General features: G+C 39.6%; 1 protein-coding gene across 1 annotated transcript in view; it reads right to left on the bottom strand.

Annotated features, from left to right (window-relative positions):
• Nucleotides 1-854: 854 nt before the first annotated feature.
• LOC149238986 (putative potassium transporter 12) overlaps nt 855-22,305 on the bottom strand; it is a 156,554-nt gene continuing 135,103 nt past the window's right edge. Inside the window, 5 exon segments of the mRNA XM_089373278.1 lie at nt 855-2,444; nt 2,648-2,902; nt 3,138-3,252; nt 3,503-3,557; nt 3,664-3,922. Coding sequence (XP_089229404.1) covers nt 1,381-2,444; nt 2,648-2,902; nt 3,138-3,252; nt 3,503-3,557; nt 3,664-3,922 — 1,748 coding nt within the window. The 3' untranslated portion in view covers nt 855-1,380.

Here is a 22,305-nt window from a genome sequence, read left to right as displayed (position 1 = left end):
TTCGCTTCATCACTTATCTAAGGTCTTCCCCGGCTTCTTACTTGGCTTCCTCTGAACCTGGCTATGGTAACATATGAGGTTTACACACATAGAAGGATGGACGGAAAAATAGAAGAGAGAAAGACGTATTTCATATATTATTCAATATTTCAAAAGTTACAATACATACATGACAGATGAGAGAGGGAGGTTAAATAACTTCAGTATATTCCACTCACTAAAGTGCTTATTAATAACTTAATGCACCATCATTAAGCAAGTATTAGATGACAAATTGTGTTAGGCATTTGTTGGGTTTTGTATGGTACTAACCAGAATATCTCGTAATTTGTTCACATTGTTTTGACATTATATTGGATTTCAGCTTAACATTTCTGCAAATTTGGTTGAAGTAATAAAATGTGAAGTAACCCTGTTAATAAATAATTATTTACTTGCATAAAAGGTTGGAAATGGAGCACAATTTTGTTGTCTAAGCCCATGCAACTTTTCACCTCAAACCCATTCTGTGTACACCTAACATCTGGCTAACCAGAATATCTCGTAATTTGTTCACATTGTTTTGACATTATATTGGATTTCAGCTTAACATTTCTGCAAATTTGGTTGAAGTGATAAAATGTGAAGTAAGGTTGGAAATGGAGCACAATTTTGTTGTCTAAGCCCATGCAACTTTTCACCTCAAACCCATTCTGTGTACACCTAACATCTGAAAATGCATGAGAATACCTTTTGCGGACACCTCCATTATGCCCACAGAAGTCCTAATAATGCATTACATAGAGCAATTTAGATTCTGTCCATTTGATTGCTTCCTGACAAAACTTTTGTTAGTATTGAGACATAAAAATTCCTTTGTCCAAAGATATATTCTATATTTCATCAATTAAGAAATATTCAAAGAAATAAGTATACTAGAAGGCTTAAAACCTGAATTTCTAAACATAAATAAACTGATTTCACTTTTGCTTTCGACTTCTAGCATGAAACCTTAACCAAAGAAAGCCTCAAGTATGGATAGATTTCAGTTGTTCAGGCTAGCAATTGCATCATCATCAGATGTGGAGAACTGGGGCATCAGCCTGATGGTAGATACTGAAGGCAATTAAATTGAACATCACTATATGACAAGTAGCAAATGTTGCATTCCCCTCAACTGCCATATCCTAAAGTCAAAATCTTTATGATTTCCTATCAAATACAGTTAGATATGGTTTATGGAGCAGCAGATGCAAATCCAATGTGCAGTTCAATGTTATATTTCAATGTGTTTTCTGTCACCAGATTCTCCCATTTCTCTCATCACATCCTATGCAGAAGCATTCTTTTGTTGATCCTTTTGGGCAAGCTTAAAGTCTGCAACTCTGTAGCTTCAAGATCTCACACCATGTGAGTTATGCGAACCTGCAGAAGATTAGTGTGAGGAACACGTAGTGTTGCAATTCCTGCTCTGCAATTTTTCCTCAAAAAAGCATAGAAGTAATTAATAACCAATTTCTTGATAAACCAAGAATCCTTTCTAGCTCTAATATCTCCATGACCCAAGAGATATACAACTCCTAATTCTTTGGCTTTATGCATGGATGAAAGCTCATACTCAAGACTTTGATCATCCATAGGCACAACACTTGTGGGCAACCCTGATGAGGTACTAGCTTCTGGTAGTGACTCTGGAGGAGCAAAGAAATTCCTTGAACCCCTGTAATTTCCCATTAGGGGTGCCTCCAGGGAATCGGGGCTGCAGCTTATTTCTCCTAGTAGTTTAGGATCCTTTGTTTCATTCTCTGATTCTGAAGTATACTGATCATCACTCTCCAATGAGAAATCTTCAGCCTCCCTACGGAGAAACTTTTCAAGACTTTCAATAAGTAGTTGTTAGAAGGCTTGATGATTCTCCTTTCGGACATCTTTGTAACCATACCTTGCAATACATCGAAACATGTGGTAGTTTCTTGGACAGACTCGTCTGAATAGAAAGCGCTCACCTTGTGTCACAATAGGAACTGGAACATACTTGATACATACAAATATTATGGTGGAATGAATAGCTGGGAGACTTGTTACAAAATTCCCAAATATTGTTGGAACTCCGTGAACGAGTTCATTATAGACCAACCCAATTCCAGGAACTCTTACTGTGCCAAGATTTGAACCGAGCTCTAGCATCAAATCCATTGAGATTTTCATCCTGACTTCACTTTGATACTTTAGGACACTTCCATAGTTCTAGATGTACATTACAAAAAGGAGGGAGGAGGCTAAAACCAATGGGAGCCAACTACCATCACTCACTTTCATCAATACAGCTACAAAATAAGTTAGTTCAATGGTTAGAAAGAAAACCAGGAAACAAAGTGCCAAGAATAGGTTGGTTTGCCATATCAGAAGCATGACAATAGTCACTAACACTGTGGTCACCATCATTACTCCCACCTCAGAAATTCCTGCAACATGTCTCTATGTCAGCACATTTGTACTAAAGAGTGATATTCATTTCAAGGTTCTACTAGCTGTTTTCCATGAAATTTACTTATTGGATGAGATATTACTCTGTAATGGTGTTATAAATTGTGTATGCTAGTAAATGCTGACTATTGTTAGAACTTAGTACTAATAAATCAAATTCATGTCTTTGTATAAGACTTACCATATGCATTTCCTATCTCATTTGTGCCCTTAAAGGTGGCAGCTACAATGATGCAAAGAATCATCAGGAACCAGTTTATGATTGGAATGTAGACCTGGCCCATAAACCGCTTTGAGGTGTGTATGACTTTAAGCCTGGGGAAGCAACCAAGAGCCATTGACTGTTTGATACATGAAAATGTTGCTGAAATCATAGCTTGACTTGCGATCAAAGCAGCAGTAGTGGCTAGCACAAGAATTGGCCAGAACGCACCAGCTGAATGATTTGGATATGAGAAAAATATATCTACTCATCAGTCAAAAGGCAATATGAACTATATAGACGAGCACAACCACAATTGGTATTATGAATAACTGCTAAGAATACAGGAACCTGTGATGCATTTCAAGTATAAGAATGATTTTTCCATTTCAAAACATGCTTATAATCCATGAAAAACATGCTACAAAGTCTATGCATGTTGTTAATACAGAAACTGATTGAACCTTGCCTGGAATTGAAGCGTAGAATTCTCGTTCTGCCATGCTTGGATTTGTTATAAGAAATGCAGCTTGGCCCATATATGCGAGTAACAGACATGGGAACACCAAAAATGTGAAGGCTATCTGCAGCCAACATTTATTCATAAGATTATACTAGCATTGAAAGGCAAAAAAGCACAAACTATGGGGAAGACTCAAGGTGAAAAACCAAATCCATATAAAGTTGTACTACTGCAGTTCCCTGAACTTGAAAGAAAAGTATGCCTGCTTGAAAGAAACCTTTACAGAAAAGTATGGCTGCTCAAAAAGAAACCCTTACAGTAGCCTGAAGTTGTCATGCTCTACAATGAGCTTCTTTAAGCTCTAAGCTTACCTGGACAGATCTCACTGAGAAGTGACCCAAGTCAGCAAACATTGCTTCAGCTCCTGTGAATCAGAATAATAGTGCAAATTTTATTGGCGATTCCAGACTTTAGTTATTCAATGCAGAGATAGAACATAGACAAGAATAGTAGGTTTCAGTTTCAATCACATGTTATGCACAACAAACAGTCTCCAAGAGAAAACCATGCTCGATTTGGATTACTCGAAAAGAAGTAATAGATATAGACTGGATTGAACGCCTTGAAAACACTATTGTCATATGAAATAATGTTGTAGAGACCAACCAGCCCAAGGGAAAGAAACCATATGAATAGAACTGGGCCATAAACAAGTCCCACTTTGCTAGTGCCAAACCTCTGTATGCTGAACAAGATTACAAGAAACGCAACAGATGCCATCACAGCCACTTCTGCATTGAAAAAAAGGAAACCCCACTTTTCTATTGTCAGATTCATCTTGAAAATGGTCTATAAACATATGGGTACATGAACATAAAATGCTCATGATCAATCTTTTTCCTTGCAAATGGTTTTATTTAATCTTCTCATGTATTTCACTGGCATTGCCACAATGTTTTATGGGCCACCATTACAGTAAATTAGTAAGTAGTCAAATCATAGTCAAGCTGTAATCAGGCTAATGGTGTGACTGGTCAGCCACACAGTTAGCATCAATAAGCATGAATGAAGTCACCAAATGTATAATCACTATTGTTGTTACAACATGCTGGTCTAATTGTAATGAATATAGATCATAATGAATATATAACAAAGATACCAATAATAACAATTTTACATTAATAATAAAGGGTAAAGAGCGTACCAATGAAAATTCATGACTCCACATAGAGATACCCCTTTGAGTATATTTATACTCAGGGCTATCCTCAAGTTCTCATCCAATCAATCTTTTAATTATCCAATACGTTATTATTTTTGATAGACATCTTTGTCTCTATTAACGTAGAAGCATTCGTATCCTTATTACACTAATCCTGACTAAGGGGGACTTTGCAAATGTGGTTTTCAAAGATAAATATACTAGTAGTCTCAGAGAAATTCAATTAAGCATTATGCTGGTTTTATGACAGTGGATGAGAGAGAAAAAGTCAGCAATGTCCACACAGATGTTGTGATTGGATAAATACCTAGGCTGTTAAGTTGGCATGTTTATTTAACTAGTAGGAGTAGAGAAAAAAAAATTAGTCTGTTTTGAGCTGGTTAAAAAGAATGAGAAAGGATTGGTGACAGTGTCAAATGGTTGACATATATGACTCAACTTAGTCACGTCCATGTCAGTTATGCTACGATGCCAGCATCACTAGTTGACATAGGCAACATAAGTAGCTAGTCGGTTATGGTGTCAACCTATTTTCATTTATAAATATATAACAGATATGTAGGGAAAGACTCAAGAAGTGGAGATCCGATCCTTCCATTTACTTGCACTACTAGAAATATATATACTTTTCTGCATCATCCTGTTGTTTCTCTTATGATGAGCGTATGAACTATTGTCTTATTCATTCGTGGAGAGACAATATTTGTTCTGCTGCCACTTCTTTCAAAACCTGAGTGGTCATGAGGCATAGCTGACTAGATGAACAAGATGCCAAACAAGGTTTTGCCCAAAAAGGAAAAATCAAAAGTGGAGGAATAGAAAGATCAAAAAGTGTAAGAACTCTTCACACAGGAATAAGTTAATAACCTATCATTAATCTATCACTTGGCTCTTTCTCCTCCACGCTTTCATTGATTTAACTTTTGTGTTAATATATATATATATATATTGGAGATCAGCTACAATTCTAGTTTTAAAGAAATGTTGAACTTCATGTGTAGGATCATCGAGAGCGGTACTCTTGGATATATGTCACAACTCTCTTCTTCATCCCAAGTAGATTCAGTACCTACAGCAGCAAATTCCAGGCAAGATTCTTCCACACTTATCTTCATCTTTTTCAACATTGGGCTTTCTAGCTCACCAAAGGAATCCCCGGTAAATTAACCTTAGTTTGTTAGTTTAGTTTCATATGCTAATTTGCTAGAAAACTTGATCTGAAATCCAAGTGAGTACCTTAATAATCAACAGCCATAAAGTTAACGTAATAAGATCTAAAACCCCATTTAACCTAGTGGCTCTTGTTGATTTTTGTAGCTTAGGCTGGTACTTCTACACAGGCCTTGTGTCTAGGTGGGCAGAAGTCGCTCTCATTCTCCTTAGAACACTTGCTCAGTTGTGAACAGGTTGCTGATGTAATACATATTAATATGTTGCCTTCTTGAGCTAATAAAAACTTGGGAAAAGTAGAGTAATATACTGTAGTAAGTTCACAGCGATTGATCTCAAGTGAAGCGAAATCTAATCTCAATGGTCAATCAATTTGAGATTAAGGTTAATGTAATGTTCCTTTTTCTGGTGTTCCTTATGCCATGGATAGGATGTGTTGACCACTAGACTGGCACCTGATGATTATATGAAGACTTCATGCCTAAGGATGATCCAAAGGACACTTGTACCATCAGAGATCATTTGTCAAAAAGAGCTTTTAAACTCTACTTCTATTTCTCATCATCTTTTTTGTATCCAAATTCCACACCCTGCGGAGAATTGTAATAAGTGATACTAGTAATTATAAGTTTTGAGTCTGTAACAAGCCTAAGATGTTGGGACTCAATCAGCAAACAAGTACACCTTGAAGTGTTTTTTTTATCTGGTTAATTATCCCTTTTTGGGTTTTTCACTCACTTTTTACCCCAAAGTCGGGGTGACGGTTTGAAGGTTGAGCCCCTAACACATCTTAGTGTCTAGAGTCGATATATATTACCACACTATATCACACAAAAAAAATCGTGGAATTTGGTTAGGTCTAAGTAGTCATTTTTTTAATTTTTAGATTTTCCGCACTATGGAAATTGCAATAAAAATTGTACTTGTAATGTAATAAGTGATGTCTAGAAAAGTTATATGAGGTATGAATAATGAAATTTGCACCTCTCACCCTCAAATTTCTACTATGACACACATTGATGGGTTAAAAATGTGTTTTTAATCCTCAAAACCCACTTTTCCTAAGTTTAATGGGAAATCTGGCAATAAATAATAAATGGAGAAAAATAAATATCCACAAATGCTAAATGTTGTGGAAATGAGGTGGAAAATTATTAGGAAGTTAAAGTGAAGTCTCAAGGTGATGTGGACTCCAAAAATCAAGGAAATGACATGTGCTCAAATAAAATCGAATTTATGGCATTAAATGAGAAAACTGCTTACTTGGAAATTCGAATTTGTGAATTTCATGCACATTTGAAAGGATTTGGGAGAATATTTGGTGGAGATTTTTGTGGGAAATTGTCCCCACATGGATTACCACCCATATACACTTGTCATTCTATCATAAAATTCGAATTGAGACATAAGAGAAGAAGAAAATGATGTCCACTTGCCAGAATTTGATTTTTACATTTGGCATTGAAGCTCCATTCAACAAATTCAAATTTCTCTTTGAGATTGTCACCTCATGCCACTTGTTTAATCACTTCTACATTGGGATAGGCTCCAATGCCATTTGTCATTGTCATTCTTCAATGGGATTTTCTCCAAACTCTCTATATAATAGAGCCATGGGCTCTCATATGATATCATGTAATAAGCTATTGGGCTTGAGGAAACTCTACCATTTTGTACTTGCATACTGTCTTAATACAACCAGGACTTTGGGGCTATTTGACTGGTGTTCTCTTGGCATTATGAGGTGATGGCAGACAGGTCACAGGTGTAGGTTGGCGTCCTCAGCGGGCCCAGGGGCTTTTGGAGGGGTTTTGAGGAGTTTTTATGAGGTCCAATGACATTCGCTTGGTATATTCCATCATACGCACAGTTTTCCTTTCGTTTCGTTGCATTCCGACAACTTTCAAAAAAAAAGTTATTAATGGACCTGACTCAATTAATTACACTTAAGGTCACAGGTGCCATTTCGGGAGGAATACTTGACAGAACACCTTAGTGTAATAGTTCATTGGAACCAGGGCAAGAAGATCTACATGATGGGATGGTTAGAAGTGATTTTCAGTGACCTGAGGGGGCATGGTGGCCACATTGAAATAAAAAAGGGAAAAGTGCTCCATGATTGAAATAATAATAAAATAGGAGGTTCTAGAGGGGTCCATTAGATCTATAAAAGAGAAGGAGGCTCGTGAGAGGACATCTTGGATTTGATATTTCTTCTTGTATGAGAGGTTGGGAACCCAGTTCTCTACTTCATTGGTAGCCCCAGGACGGAAACCCTCGCGTATGTTGTTGAGTGTTGGATGAAACCCAACTCTCTTTGAGGAGACTTCATCCAGGAGTTTCATAGAGCTTCAGGGATATTGGAGTGAGGATCATTCAGGTCCTCAATTGGTGCTTCATCGTCTTTCAGTTGATTCAGTGGCAGTGGTTGTGGAGTTTTGAGAGATCAGGATCAGTATATCAGCAGAATATTTGGAGGTCCACTTAGCTATCATCTTTCCTATTTTGTCTCAAATATTTCTAGTTGTACTCTGCATGCTATATTATAAAAAAAAGAAGTTGGGTCAATTCTTGTGCTACATTTTCTAATGTTATTTGAGTTTCTGGGTTTACTTCTGCAAATTGTCAATGTATTTGTCATGCTTGTATAATTTCTAGGTTGCTAGTTACTGGAGCATTTTGGTGCAAATTTGAGGGTTTTTTGGCGAAAATGCCAACATAAAATTTTATAAAGAAAATTCTCAGAAAAATACCACAAAATTCCCAAAAGAGATATTACAATGGTATCAAAGTTGTGCATCCTGCCAGCCTGAGGGTTTAACGCAGATCAATTTCAAGGAAATATCATGATCAAATTTACTAAAGATATCTTCTTGAAGGTGAAATTGTCTTACATTTATTAACTATCCAACAATTATTGAGTTAATGTTTTGGCCCAATATTTCATCTTGCCAAGATTATTAAAAAAGGTGTCGAAAGATTAAATCGTTCACAAAGGGGCAACGAACTGGATAATACTTTGGCCACCTTATTGAAACGCCGAAATATTTTATTCTAAAAGGGAGCCGAATTAAAAGGGTTGATATTGTCATTCAAAAGTTTGGCCAATTCAGTCAAAAGTCGTTGAGGGCGTGAGTAGCAGCTAGGATGTTTTTTTGTCGCATTCCTTGTTAATCACGACCAAGAATGGAAATTTGTGAAGCTGCATGAGCCAAGGGTCGAGCTCATGGGTTGACTTGGTGGTGATCTCAAAGAGGGACTGCATCCTTGTTAGGTGGAAGGACCGAAATCGAAGTATCGTGCCAGAATTTTGCATATTGTGAGACCATTGATAAGACGTGTCTCTATGTATGCAAACGTCAACTATTTTATTTGGTCAAATTTGTGGTCAAAGGGGTCAACGGTAGTCAGTGAACAAATTGGTGGATCAGTAGGACATTACATTACAGCGAGTGTTTAAATTGCATTCTGGACATAATTCTCTCGTCTCAGCCGAGCAAGATCTTATGGGCATGATTATGTGTCGATGGACCAATTTTCGGCTGATCAAGCTCACTTCGGCAGCTAGGAATTTCAACGGCAGTTGGTGCCATTGCAAATTTGTGGGAGGACAGTTGATCCAAGTCATTACATCATTGTTTGTTGATTGCCCTAATGTCAGGTCATTGGGTGCTCAAGGGCCAATGCTATAAATTGCACAAGGGCCGTGACTTTGAAGCCAAGCCAGCTCAAGGCTGGAAATTGGGGCCGAGTTGTCTGCATACAAGGGGCTGAGTGACAATCTCTTAATGCGTGGATTGCGTGCACTCCGGTGACAACATTGTGTGCATAGAGTCATATTGCACTCCCCAAACTAGTAAGTGTAACGCTCCGCTAATGCAATTGAGTGATGAGAACGATGGCGTAATCACTACACGCAATTGCAGAGTGCAAGGGACAAAAACAGTATGACTAGCTATGTTCATAGCGAGTTTGAATCGAAGATAAGTCTGGGGCATAGTATTTTATCCTGATGAAAGGGAGTTTCGGTTGATCGAAAGGGACTCTAGACCAAGGTTGTGTCAGATATAATGCAGAGTTGGGCGTCAAATTCAAAATCCCTTTGTCAACTATGATCATGGGTGTTTTACTTAGACGCCATAGAAATCGACATCATGCATAAATTTTTTGTGGCATCTTAGGCGCCCGACTGTCTTAGAGCAAGGGGCAGGTTTCCTTAGACAGATCTTGTTGATTGACCAGGTAGAGCATCCAGAGTTGAGCAAAGACCCATATCAGCCTAGTCGACTTGTTTCTTACACAGGTGTCTGTGCATTGGATTGGCGAGAGATCATGAGTTGGTACCCTATTGATGGAGGATCATTTTTAGTCAAAAGCCCTTAGATGTGAGGGAAACTACATCCTCCAGTTGGCAGTAGGATGTAGGTTGGCCACTCACCATTATTTCAGCACAACATCAGCATGGTGAGATTGACCTTGGCCTATGCCAAGGGTTGAATTGGAGAGAGGTGATGAGTTGGCACGTGGCGGATGGAGCAACACTCATGGTTGGAGTTATAGCACAACAGGAGCCATGGAGCATTGATACTTGTTCTTGGTGGCATTGGGATCCAGGAGGATTGGTTGATGACAGGTTCAGTCAGAGATCGGGTTAGGATCTGGGCATTGAGGGGTCCATTGATGGTGGGTTGACACAGAGGCATACCATCACCCAATGGTTTGTATGCGATCCAGGCATTGGGTCTTAGTTACATTGGGCCAACGAACTAGTCCACAGGTTTAGATTGCTTGAGGACAAGCAATCTTGGGGTAGGAGGATTTGTAATGTTCCTTTTTTCGGTGTTCCTTATGGCATGGATAGGATGGACTTTCAGAGTTGGGGGCAGATAGGTCACAAGTGCAGGTTGGCGTCCTCAGTGGGCCCAGGGGCCTTTGGAGGGGTTTTGAGGAGTTTTTATGAGGTCCGATGACATTCTCTTGGTATATTCCATCATCCGCACAATTTTCCTTTTGTTCCATTGCATTCCAACAACTTTCAAAAAACAAAGTTATTAATGGGCCTGACTCAATTAATTACGCTTAAGGTGGCATTTCGGGAGGAATACTTGGTAGAACACCTCAGTGTAATAGCTCGTTGGAACTGAATTGAGAAGTGATTTTCAGTGACCTGAGGAGGCATGGTGGCCAATTTACCATTTTCCCACATTAAAAAGAATATTTTAATTGAAATAAAAGAGGGAAAAGTGCTCCATGATTAAAATAATAATAAAATAGGAGGTTCTAGAGGGGTCCATCATATTTATAGAAGAGGAGGAGGCCCATGAGAGGACATCTTGGATTTGATATTTCTTCTTGTATGAGAAGTTGAGAACCTAGTTCTCTACTTCATTGGTAGCCCCATGACAGAATATTTGGAGGTCCACTCAACTATCATCTTTCTTATTTTGTCTCAAGTATTTCCAGTTGTACTCTGCATGCTAAGTTATAATAAATGAAGCTGGGTCATTTCTTGTGCTGCATTTTCTGATGTTATTTGAGTTTCTAGGTTTACTTCTGCAAATTGTCAATGTATTTGTCGTGCTTGTATAATTTCTAGGTTGTTATTTACTGGTGCATTTTGGTGCAATTTCATGGGTTTTTGGCGAAAATGTCGGCATAAAATTTTATAAAGAAAATTCTCAGAAAAATACCACAAAATTCCCGAAAGGGATATTACAGTTAAGGTTAGGGTTTTAGCTCAATGTAAAGTTATAAAAGCAAGGCTACGGAAAGGGAGAAGACACACTATACAATGGCACTATCCTAGGAAGGGAGCCCAAGTACTTTTAGATTAATTTATTAATGAAGAACTGTGACTGGGAATAAATCTGTGTCATATGTGATTGAGATTGGTTGTTTAATTGTGCTTCCATTGAATATTTTGTTAAGAACCTAGTTGCATTTATTCAATAAGTTTTATGCTAGGAATTAAATGTTGGGTGTTGAATTCAAAAACTAATACGGCATCAGAGTTGGAACTCTGACAAAAACCAATCTCGAAATCACAGAATCTAGGTTCGTACTAGATCGTTGGGGCCAGGTTGGTCGTGATCATACGTGGTGCAATTTTTTTAAGGTCGAGATCACATACCGTACAATGTATGGTGCGATCAACTAACGAAAGAAAAACAGAGACCGAATTCCAAAAAAGAAAGTGACCAGAAAGATTTAAAATAAAATAAAATAAAGTTGGCCGCTGAGTGGGCTGCAGAGGACCCAGCTGCTATGGTGGCCAACAACCTTAGGCTTTCAAACCCATCTGCCACAAACTCAGGCCAATGGGAGAGATCGCGCACTGGTTAGGGCAAGATGTAGCGAACTTGAAGGGCAGTCGCCAGGCAACGGACCATTGAGAACACTCAACAACATCACAACAAGAAGATGCAAACAGTCAGGATGAGCACAAGCTAGAGCCACCATATCGGAATAGTCAACCCATGCAGAAATTTGTAGGTCACCAATTGAGGGACATCGTGCTCTCTGGGGTTTAACGTTAATATGGCAAAACGTAGCACATTGACGAAAGAGAAAGCATAGCGACCAGCCACAAGTAGGTCGACTGGAAGCGGGCGAGCCATGTTGGGAAATGCCATGTTGGCAAGGATCGAAAACGACGCAGAACGTTGGGAAATGCCATGTTGGCAAGGATCGAAAACAATGCAGAACGAATAGTTGTTGAGCTACGAAGGCAACTGTCACGAGTGAGGCAGAGTAACAAGTCAGAGAGCGAAGCTTACAACGATTGTGCAAGTTGCCAACCGCCAGCCAAGATCGAACCAAAAGGCTGACAAAATTAGTGGTCGGCGTAGGCAACATGATGGTGGCTGGGTGTCGAGGCAAGCTGCGGGGCAACAAGCATCGCGGCTGGCAGAGCGCCGGCTATCAAAGTCGAGCGCAAAATGGTTTTTCATTGGGGAACTACTGCAAAAGGAAGTCGTGTGCGAGCAGTGAAGGACACAGGGCCAAAGAGTGTCAAAGCTAGCGACACATAAGGAGCTCAGAGAGCAGGTTGCGAGGGGTTGTGGAGAAGACTCGAGTCACATCATGACATAGGAGCCACTGAGTACTCAGTGGTGTAACCAATAAGGGAAAAGGCAGCAGACCTAGCCGCTACAAAGGTTGTCAGACACTTTACAGAACCAACAAAGATCGAAACGGTCGAGGTATGAGTGGAGAGGCAGTCCTAATGGAACCCACGCAAAGGAGTCAAGCAAAGTTGACCATCGAGCAGGCCAATACAATGGACCAGGCAGAGGTTCAACCCCACAATGGTCAGACAGAGCATGAGGAATCATTGCAGGACAAGGTTGCATGCGCTACAGGGGAAAGTAGTTGAGCGTGCAGTTGCAGGATCCAGGGTATGGGCAAGCTAATCACAGAAGGATCACGACAAGATCCGATGTAAGAGGTGCCACAAAGCAATGTTAAGGATCGTGCCCTAGGTAGAATGCCATACTGGGCATGATCGAGTAACTGAGGGATGCAGTGGCCAGCAAGGAGTCGTTGGGCATGGGATCTGTCGCGACACATTGTGACTGTTGGCAAGGATCAACTAGCAGAACACGGTACAAAAGACAGTACCAACAGTGTAGCCAGTAGGACTGGCAGAGGTCAACCCTTAGAGGGAGACCGTACCAGTCAGGGGATTAGCAGCAGACTTTGTGAGTGTCCAGAAGGATCAAGATAGACACAAAAAAGTGCTAGAAAGACATAGCACATGAGCAATGGCAGGAAGCATTGGAGTGTCAAATAACAAGGAGTGGGAGGCTCCAAAGGTTGAGCAGCTCAGAGAGAGTCAGCCTTCAAGTTCAGGTAGGAAGGAGAAGCCGGCGGATTCCTCCAAGTCTGTCAAGAAGATTGTCTAGGAGCAGGAGGCTTTTGGGAACAATGCCAAGGGGAGTTGGACTTCAAGGATCTATCCAAACCAGGTGGTAGAGAAGGCTTCTAGTTCAGAGGGACAGCGAGGGCAACGAAAATAGGTCTAGGATCAAAGACAGTTCCAAGGGGTAGAAGTACCTCCCTCGCTAAGAAGGAGTGTTGATTTTTGTAACTCGGCACAGGCCTTATGTCTAGGCATGCAGAAGTTGGCCACATTCTTCTTAGAACATTTGCTCTAGTATGAGAAAGTTGCTAATGTAACTTAGCCTAAGTCTAACTTAGGGAAAAATACCTATTAATATGTTGGATTATTGAGCTAATATAAACTTATGAAAATTAATTTATTTTAGTAAGTTTAAATCTTAGGTGTTGATTTCAAGTGAGGTGATATCTAATCTCGGTCGTAAATCACTTTGAGATTAGGATTAGAATTTTAACTTAATGTAAAATTATAAAAGTAAGCCTAGGGAGAGAGGGAAAACACACTATACAACAGCACTAGCCTCATGAAGAGGAGTGTGATACTGCAATGTGTCGCATGAAGAGGAGTGTGATACTGCAACGTGTCGAATGAAGAGGAGTGTGATACTGCAACGCGTCGGGTCCGAGGAAGGTGCAAGAGTAGCGAGCAAGATAGATCCAGATCAGCGGAGGAAGATCGAAGAACAAATCTAGGGCTTGATCAGGTGGATAATTCCAGGTTTATTGTTATATATGTAATTCCTCAATTGGGCCGTTATTCTAGGAAGGGAGCCCAAGTAGGTTCAGAGTAATTTATAGATGAGGCGTCGTAATTTGGCAGAAATCTATCATATGTAATTGAGATTGGTTATGTAATTGTGCTTTCGCTAAATATTTAGTTAGGAACCAAGTTGTGTTTATTTAGAGAGTTTATGCTATGAATTAAATGCCAGGTGTTGGGTTCAGAAACTAACAACTCTCCCCCTCTTTAGATCAAAAGAAATTCAATGCAAGTGCATGCACTTCCCATTTCACCAAATGCCCATTGCCTTTATCATGCTCAGGTTTTCCATTACATTTTCCAACACTCCCCCTTTACGGGAAACCATTACCAAGCATTGCTTTGAACTTTTCGAACTTATTTTTCCTCAAAGGCTTTGTAAAATATATGATAACTGTTCAAATGCCTTACAATACTTTAACTAAATTTGGTCGTTTTCATGTGGTAGCCTCAAATAATAGACATGCACTTCAACGTTTCTATTATGTTGATGAAAACTGCATTTTGCGCCATTTGTATAGTGTCTTGATTATAATAAAAGAGAATCATAGGTTCCCCTACACTAAACCAATGTCTTCTAACGATCTTCCCATGTTGCATTTAGTGCACCTTTATACTCATGTTTTGTTGAAGATAATGCAACTGTGTTATTTCTTGCTACTCCAACTAGTTAAAGTTGAACCGACATGATAGGCAAGACCATACGTAGACTTTTTGTTGTACACACATTCAACCTAGTCATCCTATATGAAACCAACTAGCAAATAAATCACTTCCCCATCAGTGTCCTCCAGTCACCAATTCACCGTGCCTTCAACACATCTCAATATTGTTTTTCTATTTTCTAATGACTTTCCTTGGAGCTTGCCATCTATGTTGTTACTATGCCAATCATATAATGAATTATAGATCAATAATGGTCACATAAATCAAGATGCATATCAACTATCTATGCAAGGTCGCACTAATCACTTTCCTTCATCTTTAGTAAGTTACACTACAAGATCCATTGGGGTGTCACATTCTTTGCAATATGTAGAAAATCCACAAAATTCCGATCTGCTAATATGAACAATCTGAAAACAATTTTATTTTCACATAGACAAAATTTCTCTACCAAATTGCAGCGGAATAGGAACAGAAATAAAAGCACAATTCACACAATAGAACAACACAATTTTTCTAGGGAACCCAACTAGGAAAACCCTCGCTTGCTTGAGAATATTATTGAAGAAGAATAAGCTACAAATCTCTTACAAATAACCTTGCTTCAATAGAGAATACAAATTGATCTCTCAGCCTTGAACTAGGCTTGAAACAACCCTGCAAGAATATTGATCTGCTTCCCTCAACTAGCCCACACTCAAGCCCGAAATCCTTGCGCAATCCTTAGGAAATAGGCCCCTATTTCCTAGCACATTTGACCTCCTAAAAAGTAGGAATTTATCCCTATTTTTGTGTGCACTTCCAAGAGAAATCTCCTCCAATAATTCGCACAAGAAAAACTTCTTGGCTCGTTCCTCTCACAAGCTCACAAACTCGTGCTCAAGAATGATTACAAATTGTGCCTTCAATCTCCTTATAAGCACTTCAAATAGGCTATTGTTAGTAAGTTCTATGTTTGGAAAGTCGAACTAGTGGTTTCCTAGTTAACAATAGTTAACACAACTTGTTAACTAGTCCTTCCTAAAATTTAGGAGGCTAACTCCAATTCTTTTAGTTCCCAAACCAACTCACACTAGAAGACAAATAACTCGGTCTTCCACAAACTCGCACTAGTCAAACTACTTCTTGAACTCATCCACATCACTAGAACTCGTGCATGACTAAGGAGAACTCAAAATCGATTCCTTGAATTAAGGCACAAATCAAGAAATCCATTACTTCGCTACTTTTCAACATTCCCTCTTAACGAGGAAGGGGTTCCATACAACTCCCAACTTATCTTTGTGATGAACAAAATTGCTTCTTGCCAATGCCTTGGTCAAGATGTTTGTTGTCTGCTCCCTTGTTGGAATGTACAGTAGCTTCATTCCCCTTATGCATGCAATCTCTAAGATGGTGATACCAGATCTCGATATGCTTTGAGCGATCATGAAACATTGGGTTCTCAAAGAGATTAATGCAACTCTGATTATCACAATGTATCATGGTAGGCTCCATAATTTGTCTGAAAAGTCCCACAAGCAACTTCCTCATCCAAATAGCGTCGCAGCTACCTGACTAGTAGCCACGTACTTGTTAGAAAAGCAAAAGGCATAAATATTTTTTTATCTTTGATAATTACTTATGATGTTCTTTTATCTTCTTTGTCTTTCTTATGTCTGTTTTAACTTCTTATCATCAAGCAACATTCAAAATTCAAATACATGAAGATCAACACAACAAGAACACATGATGTAGGCTCTCAGCCAAGGCAAAACCTCTCTTCTAGGGGAAAACCCAAAATTTCTTCTTCTCTTCTTTAGAACCAAATCAAATGAGATAACCAAGACCTCTAGACCAGCAAAAAATTCTCCTCCAACCACCAAGTCAGCCTCTCCAATCAAAAGTCCAAATCAACCATCCAAGAGTCAACTTAAATCAATGCACAATCTGCTCCAGATCAGATTTTGTCCTTCCTTCTTCTTCCTGCAACATCGGTCTGTACCTTCGGCCTTTCCAGCTAGCTCTTGTACCATAGAATTTTCGTACATGTGGACTGTTATAGGGTAGATTTAGTCCCTTTCCTTCTTCGCTTTTATTCTTCTTTCATTGCAATGTAAGCGACCTCCTTCCTTGACCCTTTTCACACTTCTTTTCTTCATATAAATCTCATGTCAAATAGATGAGATCAGGAGATGCTACAATAGGTCGAGTGCTTGTTTATATATAGTCTTCAAAGGTGGTTGAATCATCTTCAACAAGGCTGACATGAAGGATCTTGAGGCCGGCTTGTAGAGTGAGTTGGCCGACTTGATGGTGGAGAAGTAGATGACCAAATTACACAACCCTAAAAGCACACAATGGACGCCTTGACCTAGAAACAAAATAAATAAAGCATGAAACCCGTGCTTATAAATAGTTTCTCTTTTGCAAAAAAAATTATCTTGACAAATACATTACATCATGACCTAAATACAATTATGAAGACCATACTAGTTACATTTCTCAACACTCCCTCTTAATTAGGGAGGTATTCATAATTGTTCAACTGGTACAAGGTTAACCTCAATTTGAAATGTTCCAAGAAGATTTCAACGATGTACTCAATGTTAGGGATACCCTAACTGCCAAGGTATCCAACACATCAAAGATCCAAGTGTCAATGACACATTTTCAAGGATCCATCAAATTAAGGATCCAAGTGTCATTTCCAAGACACTAGTACAAGGATCTAAGACATTGTCGCCAACCCTCAGGGATCCAGGTATCTCAACAAGGTCAAACACAACAACAAAGCTCCACATGACTACGATACCCTCCCACACCAGGATCCAGATATCTCAACAAGGTCAAACACAACAACAGAACTCCACATAACTAAGATACCCTCCCACACCGAGATCTAGACATCATCAAGGCCAAACAACAATTGATATCTCAATACTAAACAGGCCAAGATGTTCTCCCAAGTACCATCATATAGGTAGTTTTATGGTACTCATCTCTCCCTCTCAACCAAAATAGAGATATCCATCAATCCAAGTATGCTTCTTAATTATTCAAAACTTCTCAGGGAGAGATCCACACATCAGCTACTTGTAGGAATTTACAGGGTAAGTTCCTCAGAAAGAACACCAAAAGGACACCGCTCACAACCAGATCACAGATCAATACACCAGTATTTTTGACGTGGTTAAAACCCTCAAAGAGGGAAACAGTCCACGGCCTGCGCCAACGTGGCTACTACCGGCAATTTATTAATCAAAGAATGAAAATTTACATAAGCTTCTCTCATGCACGGATTACCCGAACAATGACCCTCCATGCGCTTTAAATAGAACTCATGGACCAATCGGGTGTCAAGCCACGGATCAAGTGTCGGTAATACCGAGGAGAGAATGAACCGTCGGATCACTACATATCGTGACCGTCGGATTGTAAGTTACAATATGTACAACGGTAAAGAAACACACTTTACCTAACTCTATACCTAACTCTAAACTAGACCAAGTTGTACTTAACTATTTCCTATGTGTCGGAATATCCTAACATCCCCCCTTAAGAACAACTTGGGATAGAATTGAAGGATTTACAAATATGACACAATAGGAGAAGGAAGGAGGCACTAGAGCCTATCCCCCCTTAGTGACAACTTCCTGAACTCCAAGCATATATCGAAGTTTAGTGAACTTCGCCTCTGTGAGAGCCTTTGTGAAGATGTCTGCACCCTGATCATCTGTTGAACAATATTGCACTTCAAGAACATGGTCATGAATGAGCTTTCTGATGAAGTGCATGTGTAGTTCAATGTGTTTACTGCGCTGATGCTGGACTGGATCTTTGCATAGCTGAATGGCAGTTTGATTATCACACCAAAGTGTGGTTGGATGCTGCTGCTCAAAGCCAAACTCTGATAGGATCTGACGAAGCCACAAGGCTTCCTTACTAGCTTCCACGGCACTACGATACTCTGCTTCTGCTGACGAAAGAGAAATGGCAGCCTGTTTCTTACAAGCCCATGTAATAGGTCCTGAACCAAGAGTGAAGACATAACCGGCAGTAGACTTTCGATCATTAGGGTCACCAGCCCAATCAGAATCAGTGAAACCGACTAATAGAGGAGCTGCTTTGGCACTGTAATGGATCCCAAACTGTACTGTACCTCGAACATAACGAAGTATTCTTTTAGCTGCTTTCCAATGATTTTCACGGGGGTTTTGCATAAAACGAGCAACAAGGCCAACAGTAAAGGAAAGGTCAGGACGAGTATGGGTTAAATACAAGAGTTTTCCTACAAGTTGACGGTATAAGGTAGCATCAACTTCAGGAGAAGTACAAGAGATTGAAAGTTTGACTCCAGACTGAAAGGGAGAAGGGGCTGGCTTACAGTCTTCCATGTGAAAATGATGAAGAATATCACAAGCATACTTGGACTGGGAAAGGAAAATACCCTCCTTGGATTGCAAGACTTGAAGACCGAGAAAATAGTGTAAGTGTCCTAAGTCTGTCATTTCAAATTTCTTTTTAAGGCTGGACTTCACATGGTTTATAAGGTTGGGATCACTACTAGTAAGAATAAGATCATCAACATAAAGAACAAGGATGATAAGAGAGTTGCCCACTTTCTTGGTGTAGACAGTATTGTCAGAATAACACCTAGAAAAGCCAAATTCTAAAAGAAAGCTATCCATTTTGGCATACCAAGCCCGAGGAGCTTGCTTGAGACCATAAAGGGATTTCTTAAGTCGACAAACAAGGCTGGAGTCTGTTTGTATGAAGCCAATGGGTTGTTCCATACAGATTTCTTCCTGCAAGTCCCCATGCAAGAAGGCAGATTTAACATCCATCTGATGGACTTCCCATTTTAACCAATGTTCCACCAAGACTCCGGTGCGGGGAGACGCACAGGGGGACGTGTGGGAGTACCCTCAAATTTTAGGGAAATTTCGGGGGTGCGGGGAGTCGTCGAGGTATATATATATATATATATATATATATATATATATATATAATTTAAGTTGATATTCATTGTTCATTGTTCAATAATGAAAGCATAAAAGTATTAAATAGACAATTGAAATTTGAGTCATTGATCCATCCTCATCATTCATTTTAATACATACATCATTCATATGACATACTCAAGTGACAAGTCTCATTATTGAATTAATTATTATTCATACATACCATGAGATTCGAAAAACAAAAACAAAAATAAAAATCAATAATAAAATATTCAAATACATTGATCGATAACTCATTCAAATCAGCATTGCGTGGAAATGGAAATGACTTTGGGTTGAAATGAAGTGAGCTTTTAACTTTAAGTTTTGCCTTTCATGTCTTTTAGGTTTAGGCTTTTAAGTTTTAGTTATTTAGTTTTAATTTTAGTTTTTTTTAGACTTTTAAGTTTTAGTTATTTAGTTTTAATTTTAGTTAAAAAAAAATTAATGGTTTTGATTTTTGAATTTTTTTATTTTTAAGTCTTATTAGACAAATTTAAAGGGGGACGCCCAGGCGCACCCTTTTTGGGGAGTCTAGACTCCCACACTGAAGGGGGACGCCCAGAAGCACCCTTTTTGGGGAGTCTAGACTCCCACACTAAAGGGGGACGCCCAGAAGCACCCTTTTTGGGGAGTCGTGGGGAGTCTAGACTCCCACACTGGGGAAACGCACCCCCTTGCGTCTCCCCAAGACTCCCCAAAAAGGGTGCGTGGGGAAACGCACCCCCAAGAGACTCCCCGTCCCGGGTGCGTGGGGTGCGAGGGGTGCGTGCACCCAACCCTGGGGGACGCGTCCCCGTGGAACACTGATTTTAACGAGGCAGCAAGGGAAAGAACAAGGCGGATAGAGTTCATTTTGGCAACAGGGGAGAAGGTTTCAGTGTAGTCAATGCCTTCAACCTGTGAAAAGCCCTTAGCAACAAGACGAGCTTTATGTTTATCAACTTTCCCATCTGGTCCATACTTGGTTCTGTAAACCCATTTACATCTAACAAGTTTGCGTCCCTTTGGTAGAGGAACAAGATCCCATGTATCATTTGCCAACAATGAATGATATTCTTCATTCATAGCTGCTTCCCAATGTGGATGGCCTGAAGCTTCTGCAAAAGTGTCAGGATCATGATTTACTGGAGCTTGAGCCAGTAAAGAAGAGGCTCTTTCAAACTGAGAACGTGTACGTCGCTGATCTGTAGGATCACCGGCAAGATCACCTGCTGCATCCCGAGTAGCACGGACCCATCTTGGAAGTTGAGGATCCTGAGAAGGTGGGGGAGGATTATCATCCTCACTTTCATCATCTGAAGAAGAAATGTTTTCAAAAGTAGAAGAGATAGGAAGAGGTGGCACATCCGCCGGACTAGGCTCGTAGGCCGATTTATTTTCATCAAATTTTACATCTCTTCTAATGATAACATTTTTGGACTTAAATGGAATAAGTCTATAACCTTTTACATCTTCAGAATATCCAACAAAAGTACATTTCTCACTCTTAGGTTCTAAAGCTTTATGCTTTTCATCTGGAATATGGGCCCATGCTTCACTTCCAAAAACACGAAAGTGACTTACATCTGGTTTAATGGAACTCCAAGCTTCTTCTGGAGTGATATTCTCTAGAACCTTAGTAGGAGTGCGATTGATTATATAATTTGCACAATTAATTGCTTCGGCCCAAAAACTAAGACTGAGTCCTTTAGATTGCAGCATACAATTAGCCATTTCCTTTAAGGTGCGATTTTTTCTTTCAGCTACACGATTTTGTTGTGGAGTGTATGGAACAGTATGTTGCATTTGAATTCCATTTTCGGTGCAAAAGTTGATGAATGTGTTTTTAACATATTCTCCACCATTATCAGTTCTTAGCTTAAGAATTTGATGTCCAGATTGTTTTTCAACAAAGGCTTTGAAGGCCAAAAATGTGTTAAATACTTCGCTCTTGAGTTTTAAGAAGCATACCCAAGTGCGTCTGGAGAAATCATCAATGAAAGTTAAGAAATACTTGCAGCCAGAGAATGAAGCAACAGGAAGAGGACCACATAAATCACTGTGCACAAGCTGTAAAGGGGCTGAGGCGTGCCAAGGGGCACGTTTGTCAAAACTGTCCCGATGATGTTTTCCGAGTACACATCCGGAACAAACACCATCTCTGCAAGATGCCATAGGAAGACCTGTCACCATATTTTCTTTACATAGATGCTGAAGGGAGCGATAGTTTAAGTGACCAAATCGCTCATGCCAAAGTTTGCTCACTTCATCATTATGAGCAACAAATACTGAGGGAAGATTTGATGACCCAAAGTTGTGAAACTTATACAACCTTGTGGAATCATCAGCAATACCAGTAGCTAGAATCTGTTCATGAGAGAAGCTTATGTACTAGACCAAGTTGTACTTAACTATTTCCTATGTGTCGGAATATCCTAACACTACTTGTTCAACCATTAGAACATCCAATAGTTTCACTACCCAAATAGCATC

The sequence above is a fragment of the Pinus tabuliformis genome, chromosome 8 (genome assembly GCF_031772625.1).
Source record: "Pinus tabuliformis cultivar Carrire ecotype Pingquan chromosome 8, CPIR1, whole genome shotgun sequence".
Lineage (NCBI taxonomy): Eukaryota > Viridiplantae > Streptophyta > Pinopsida > Pinales > Pinaceae > Pinus > Pinus tabuliformis.
Note: the sequence above shows the minus strand (reverse complement) of the source record. Positions and strands in the feature narration are given on the sequence as shown.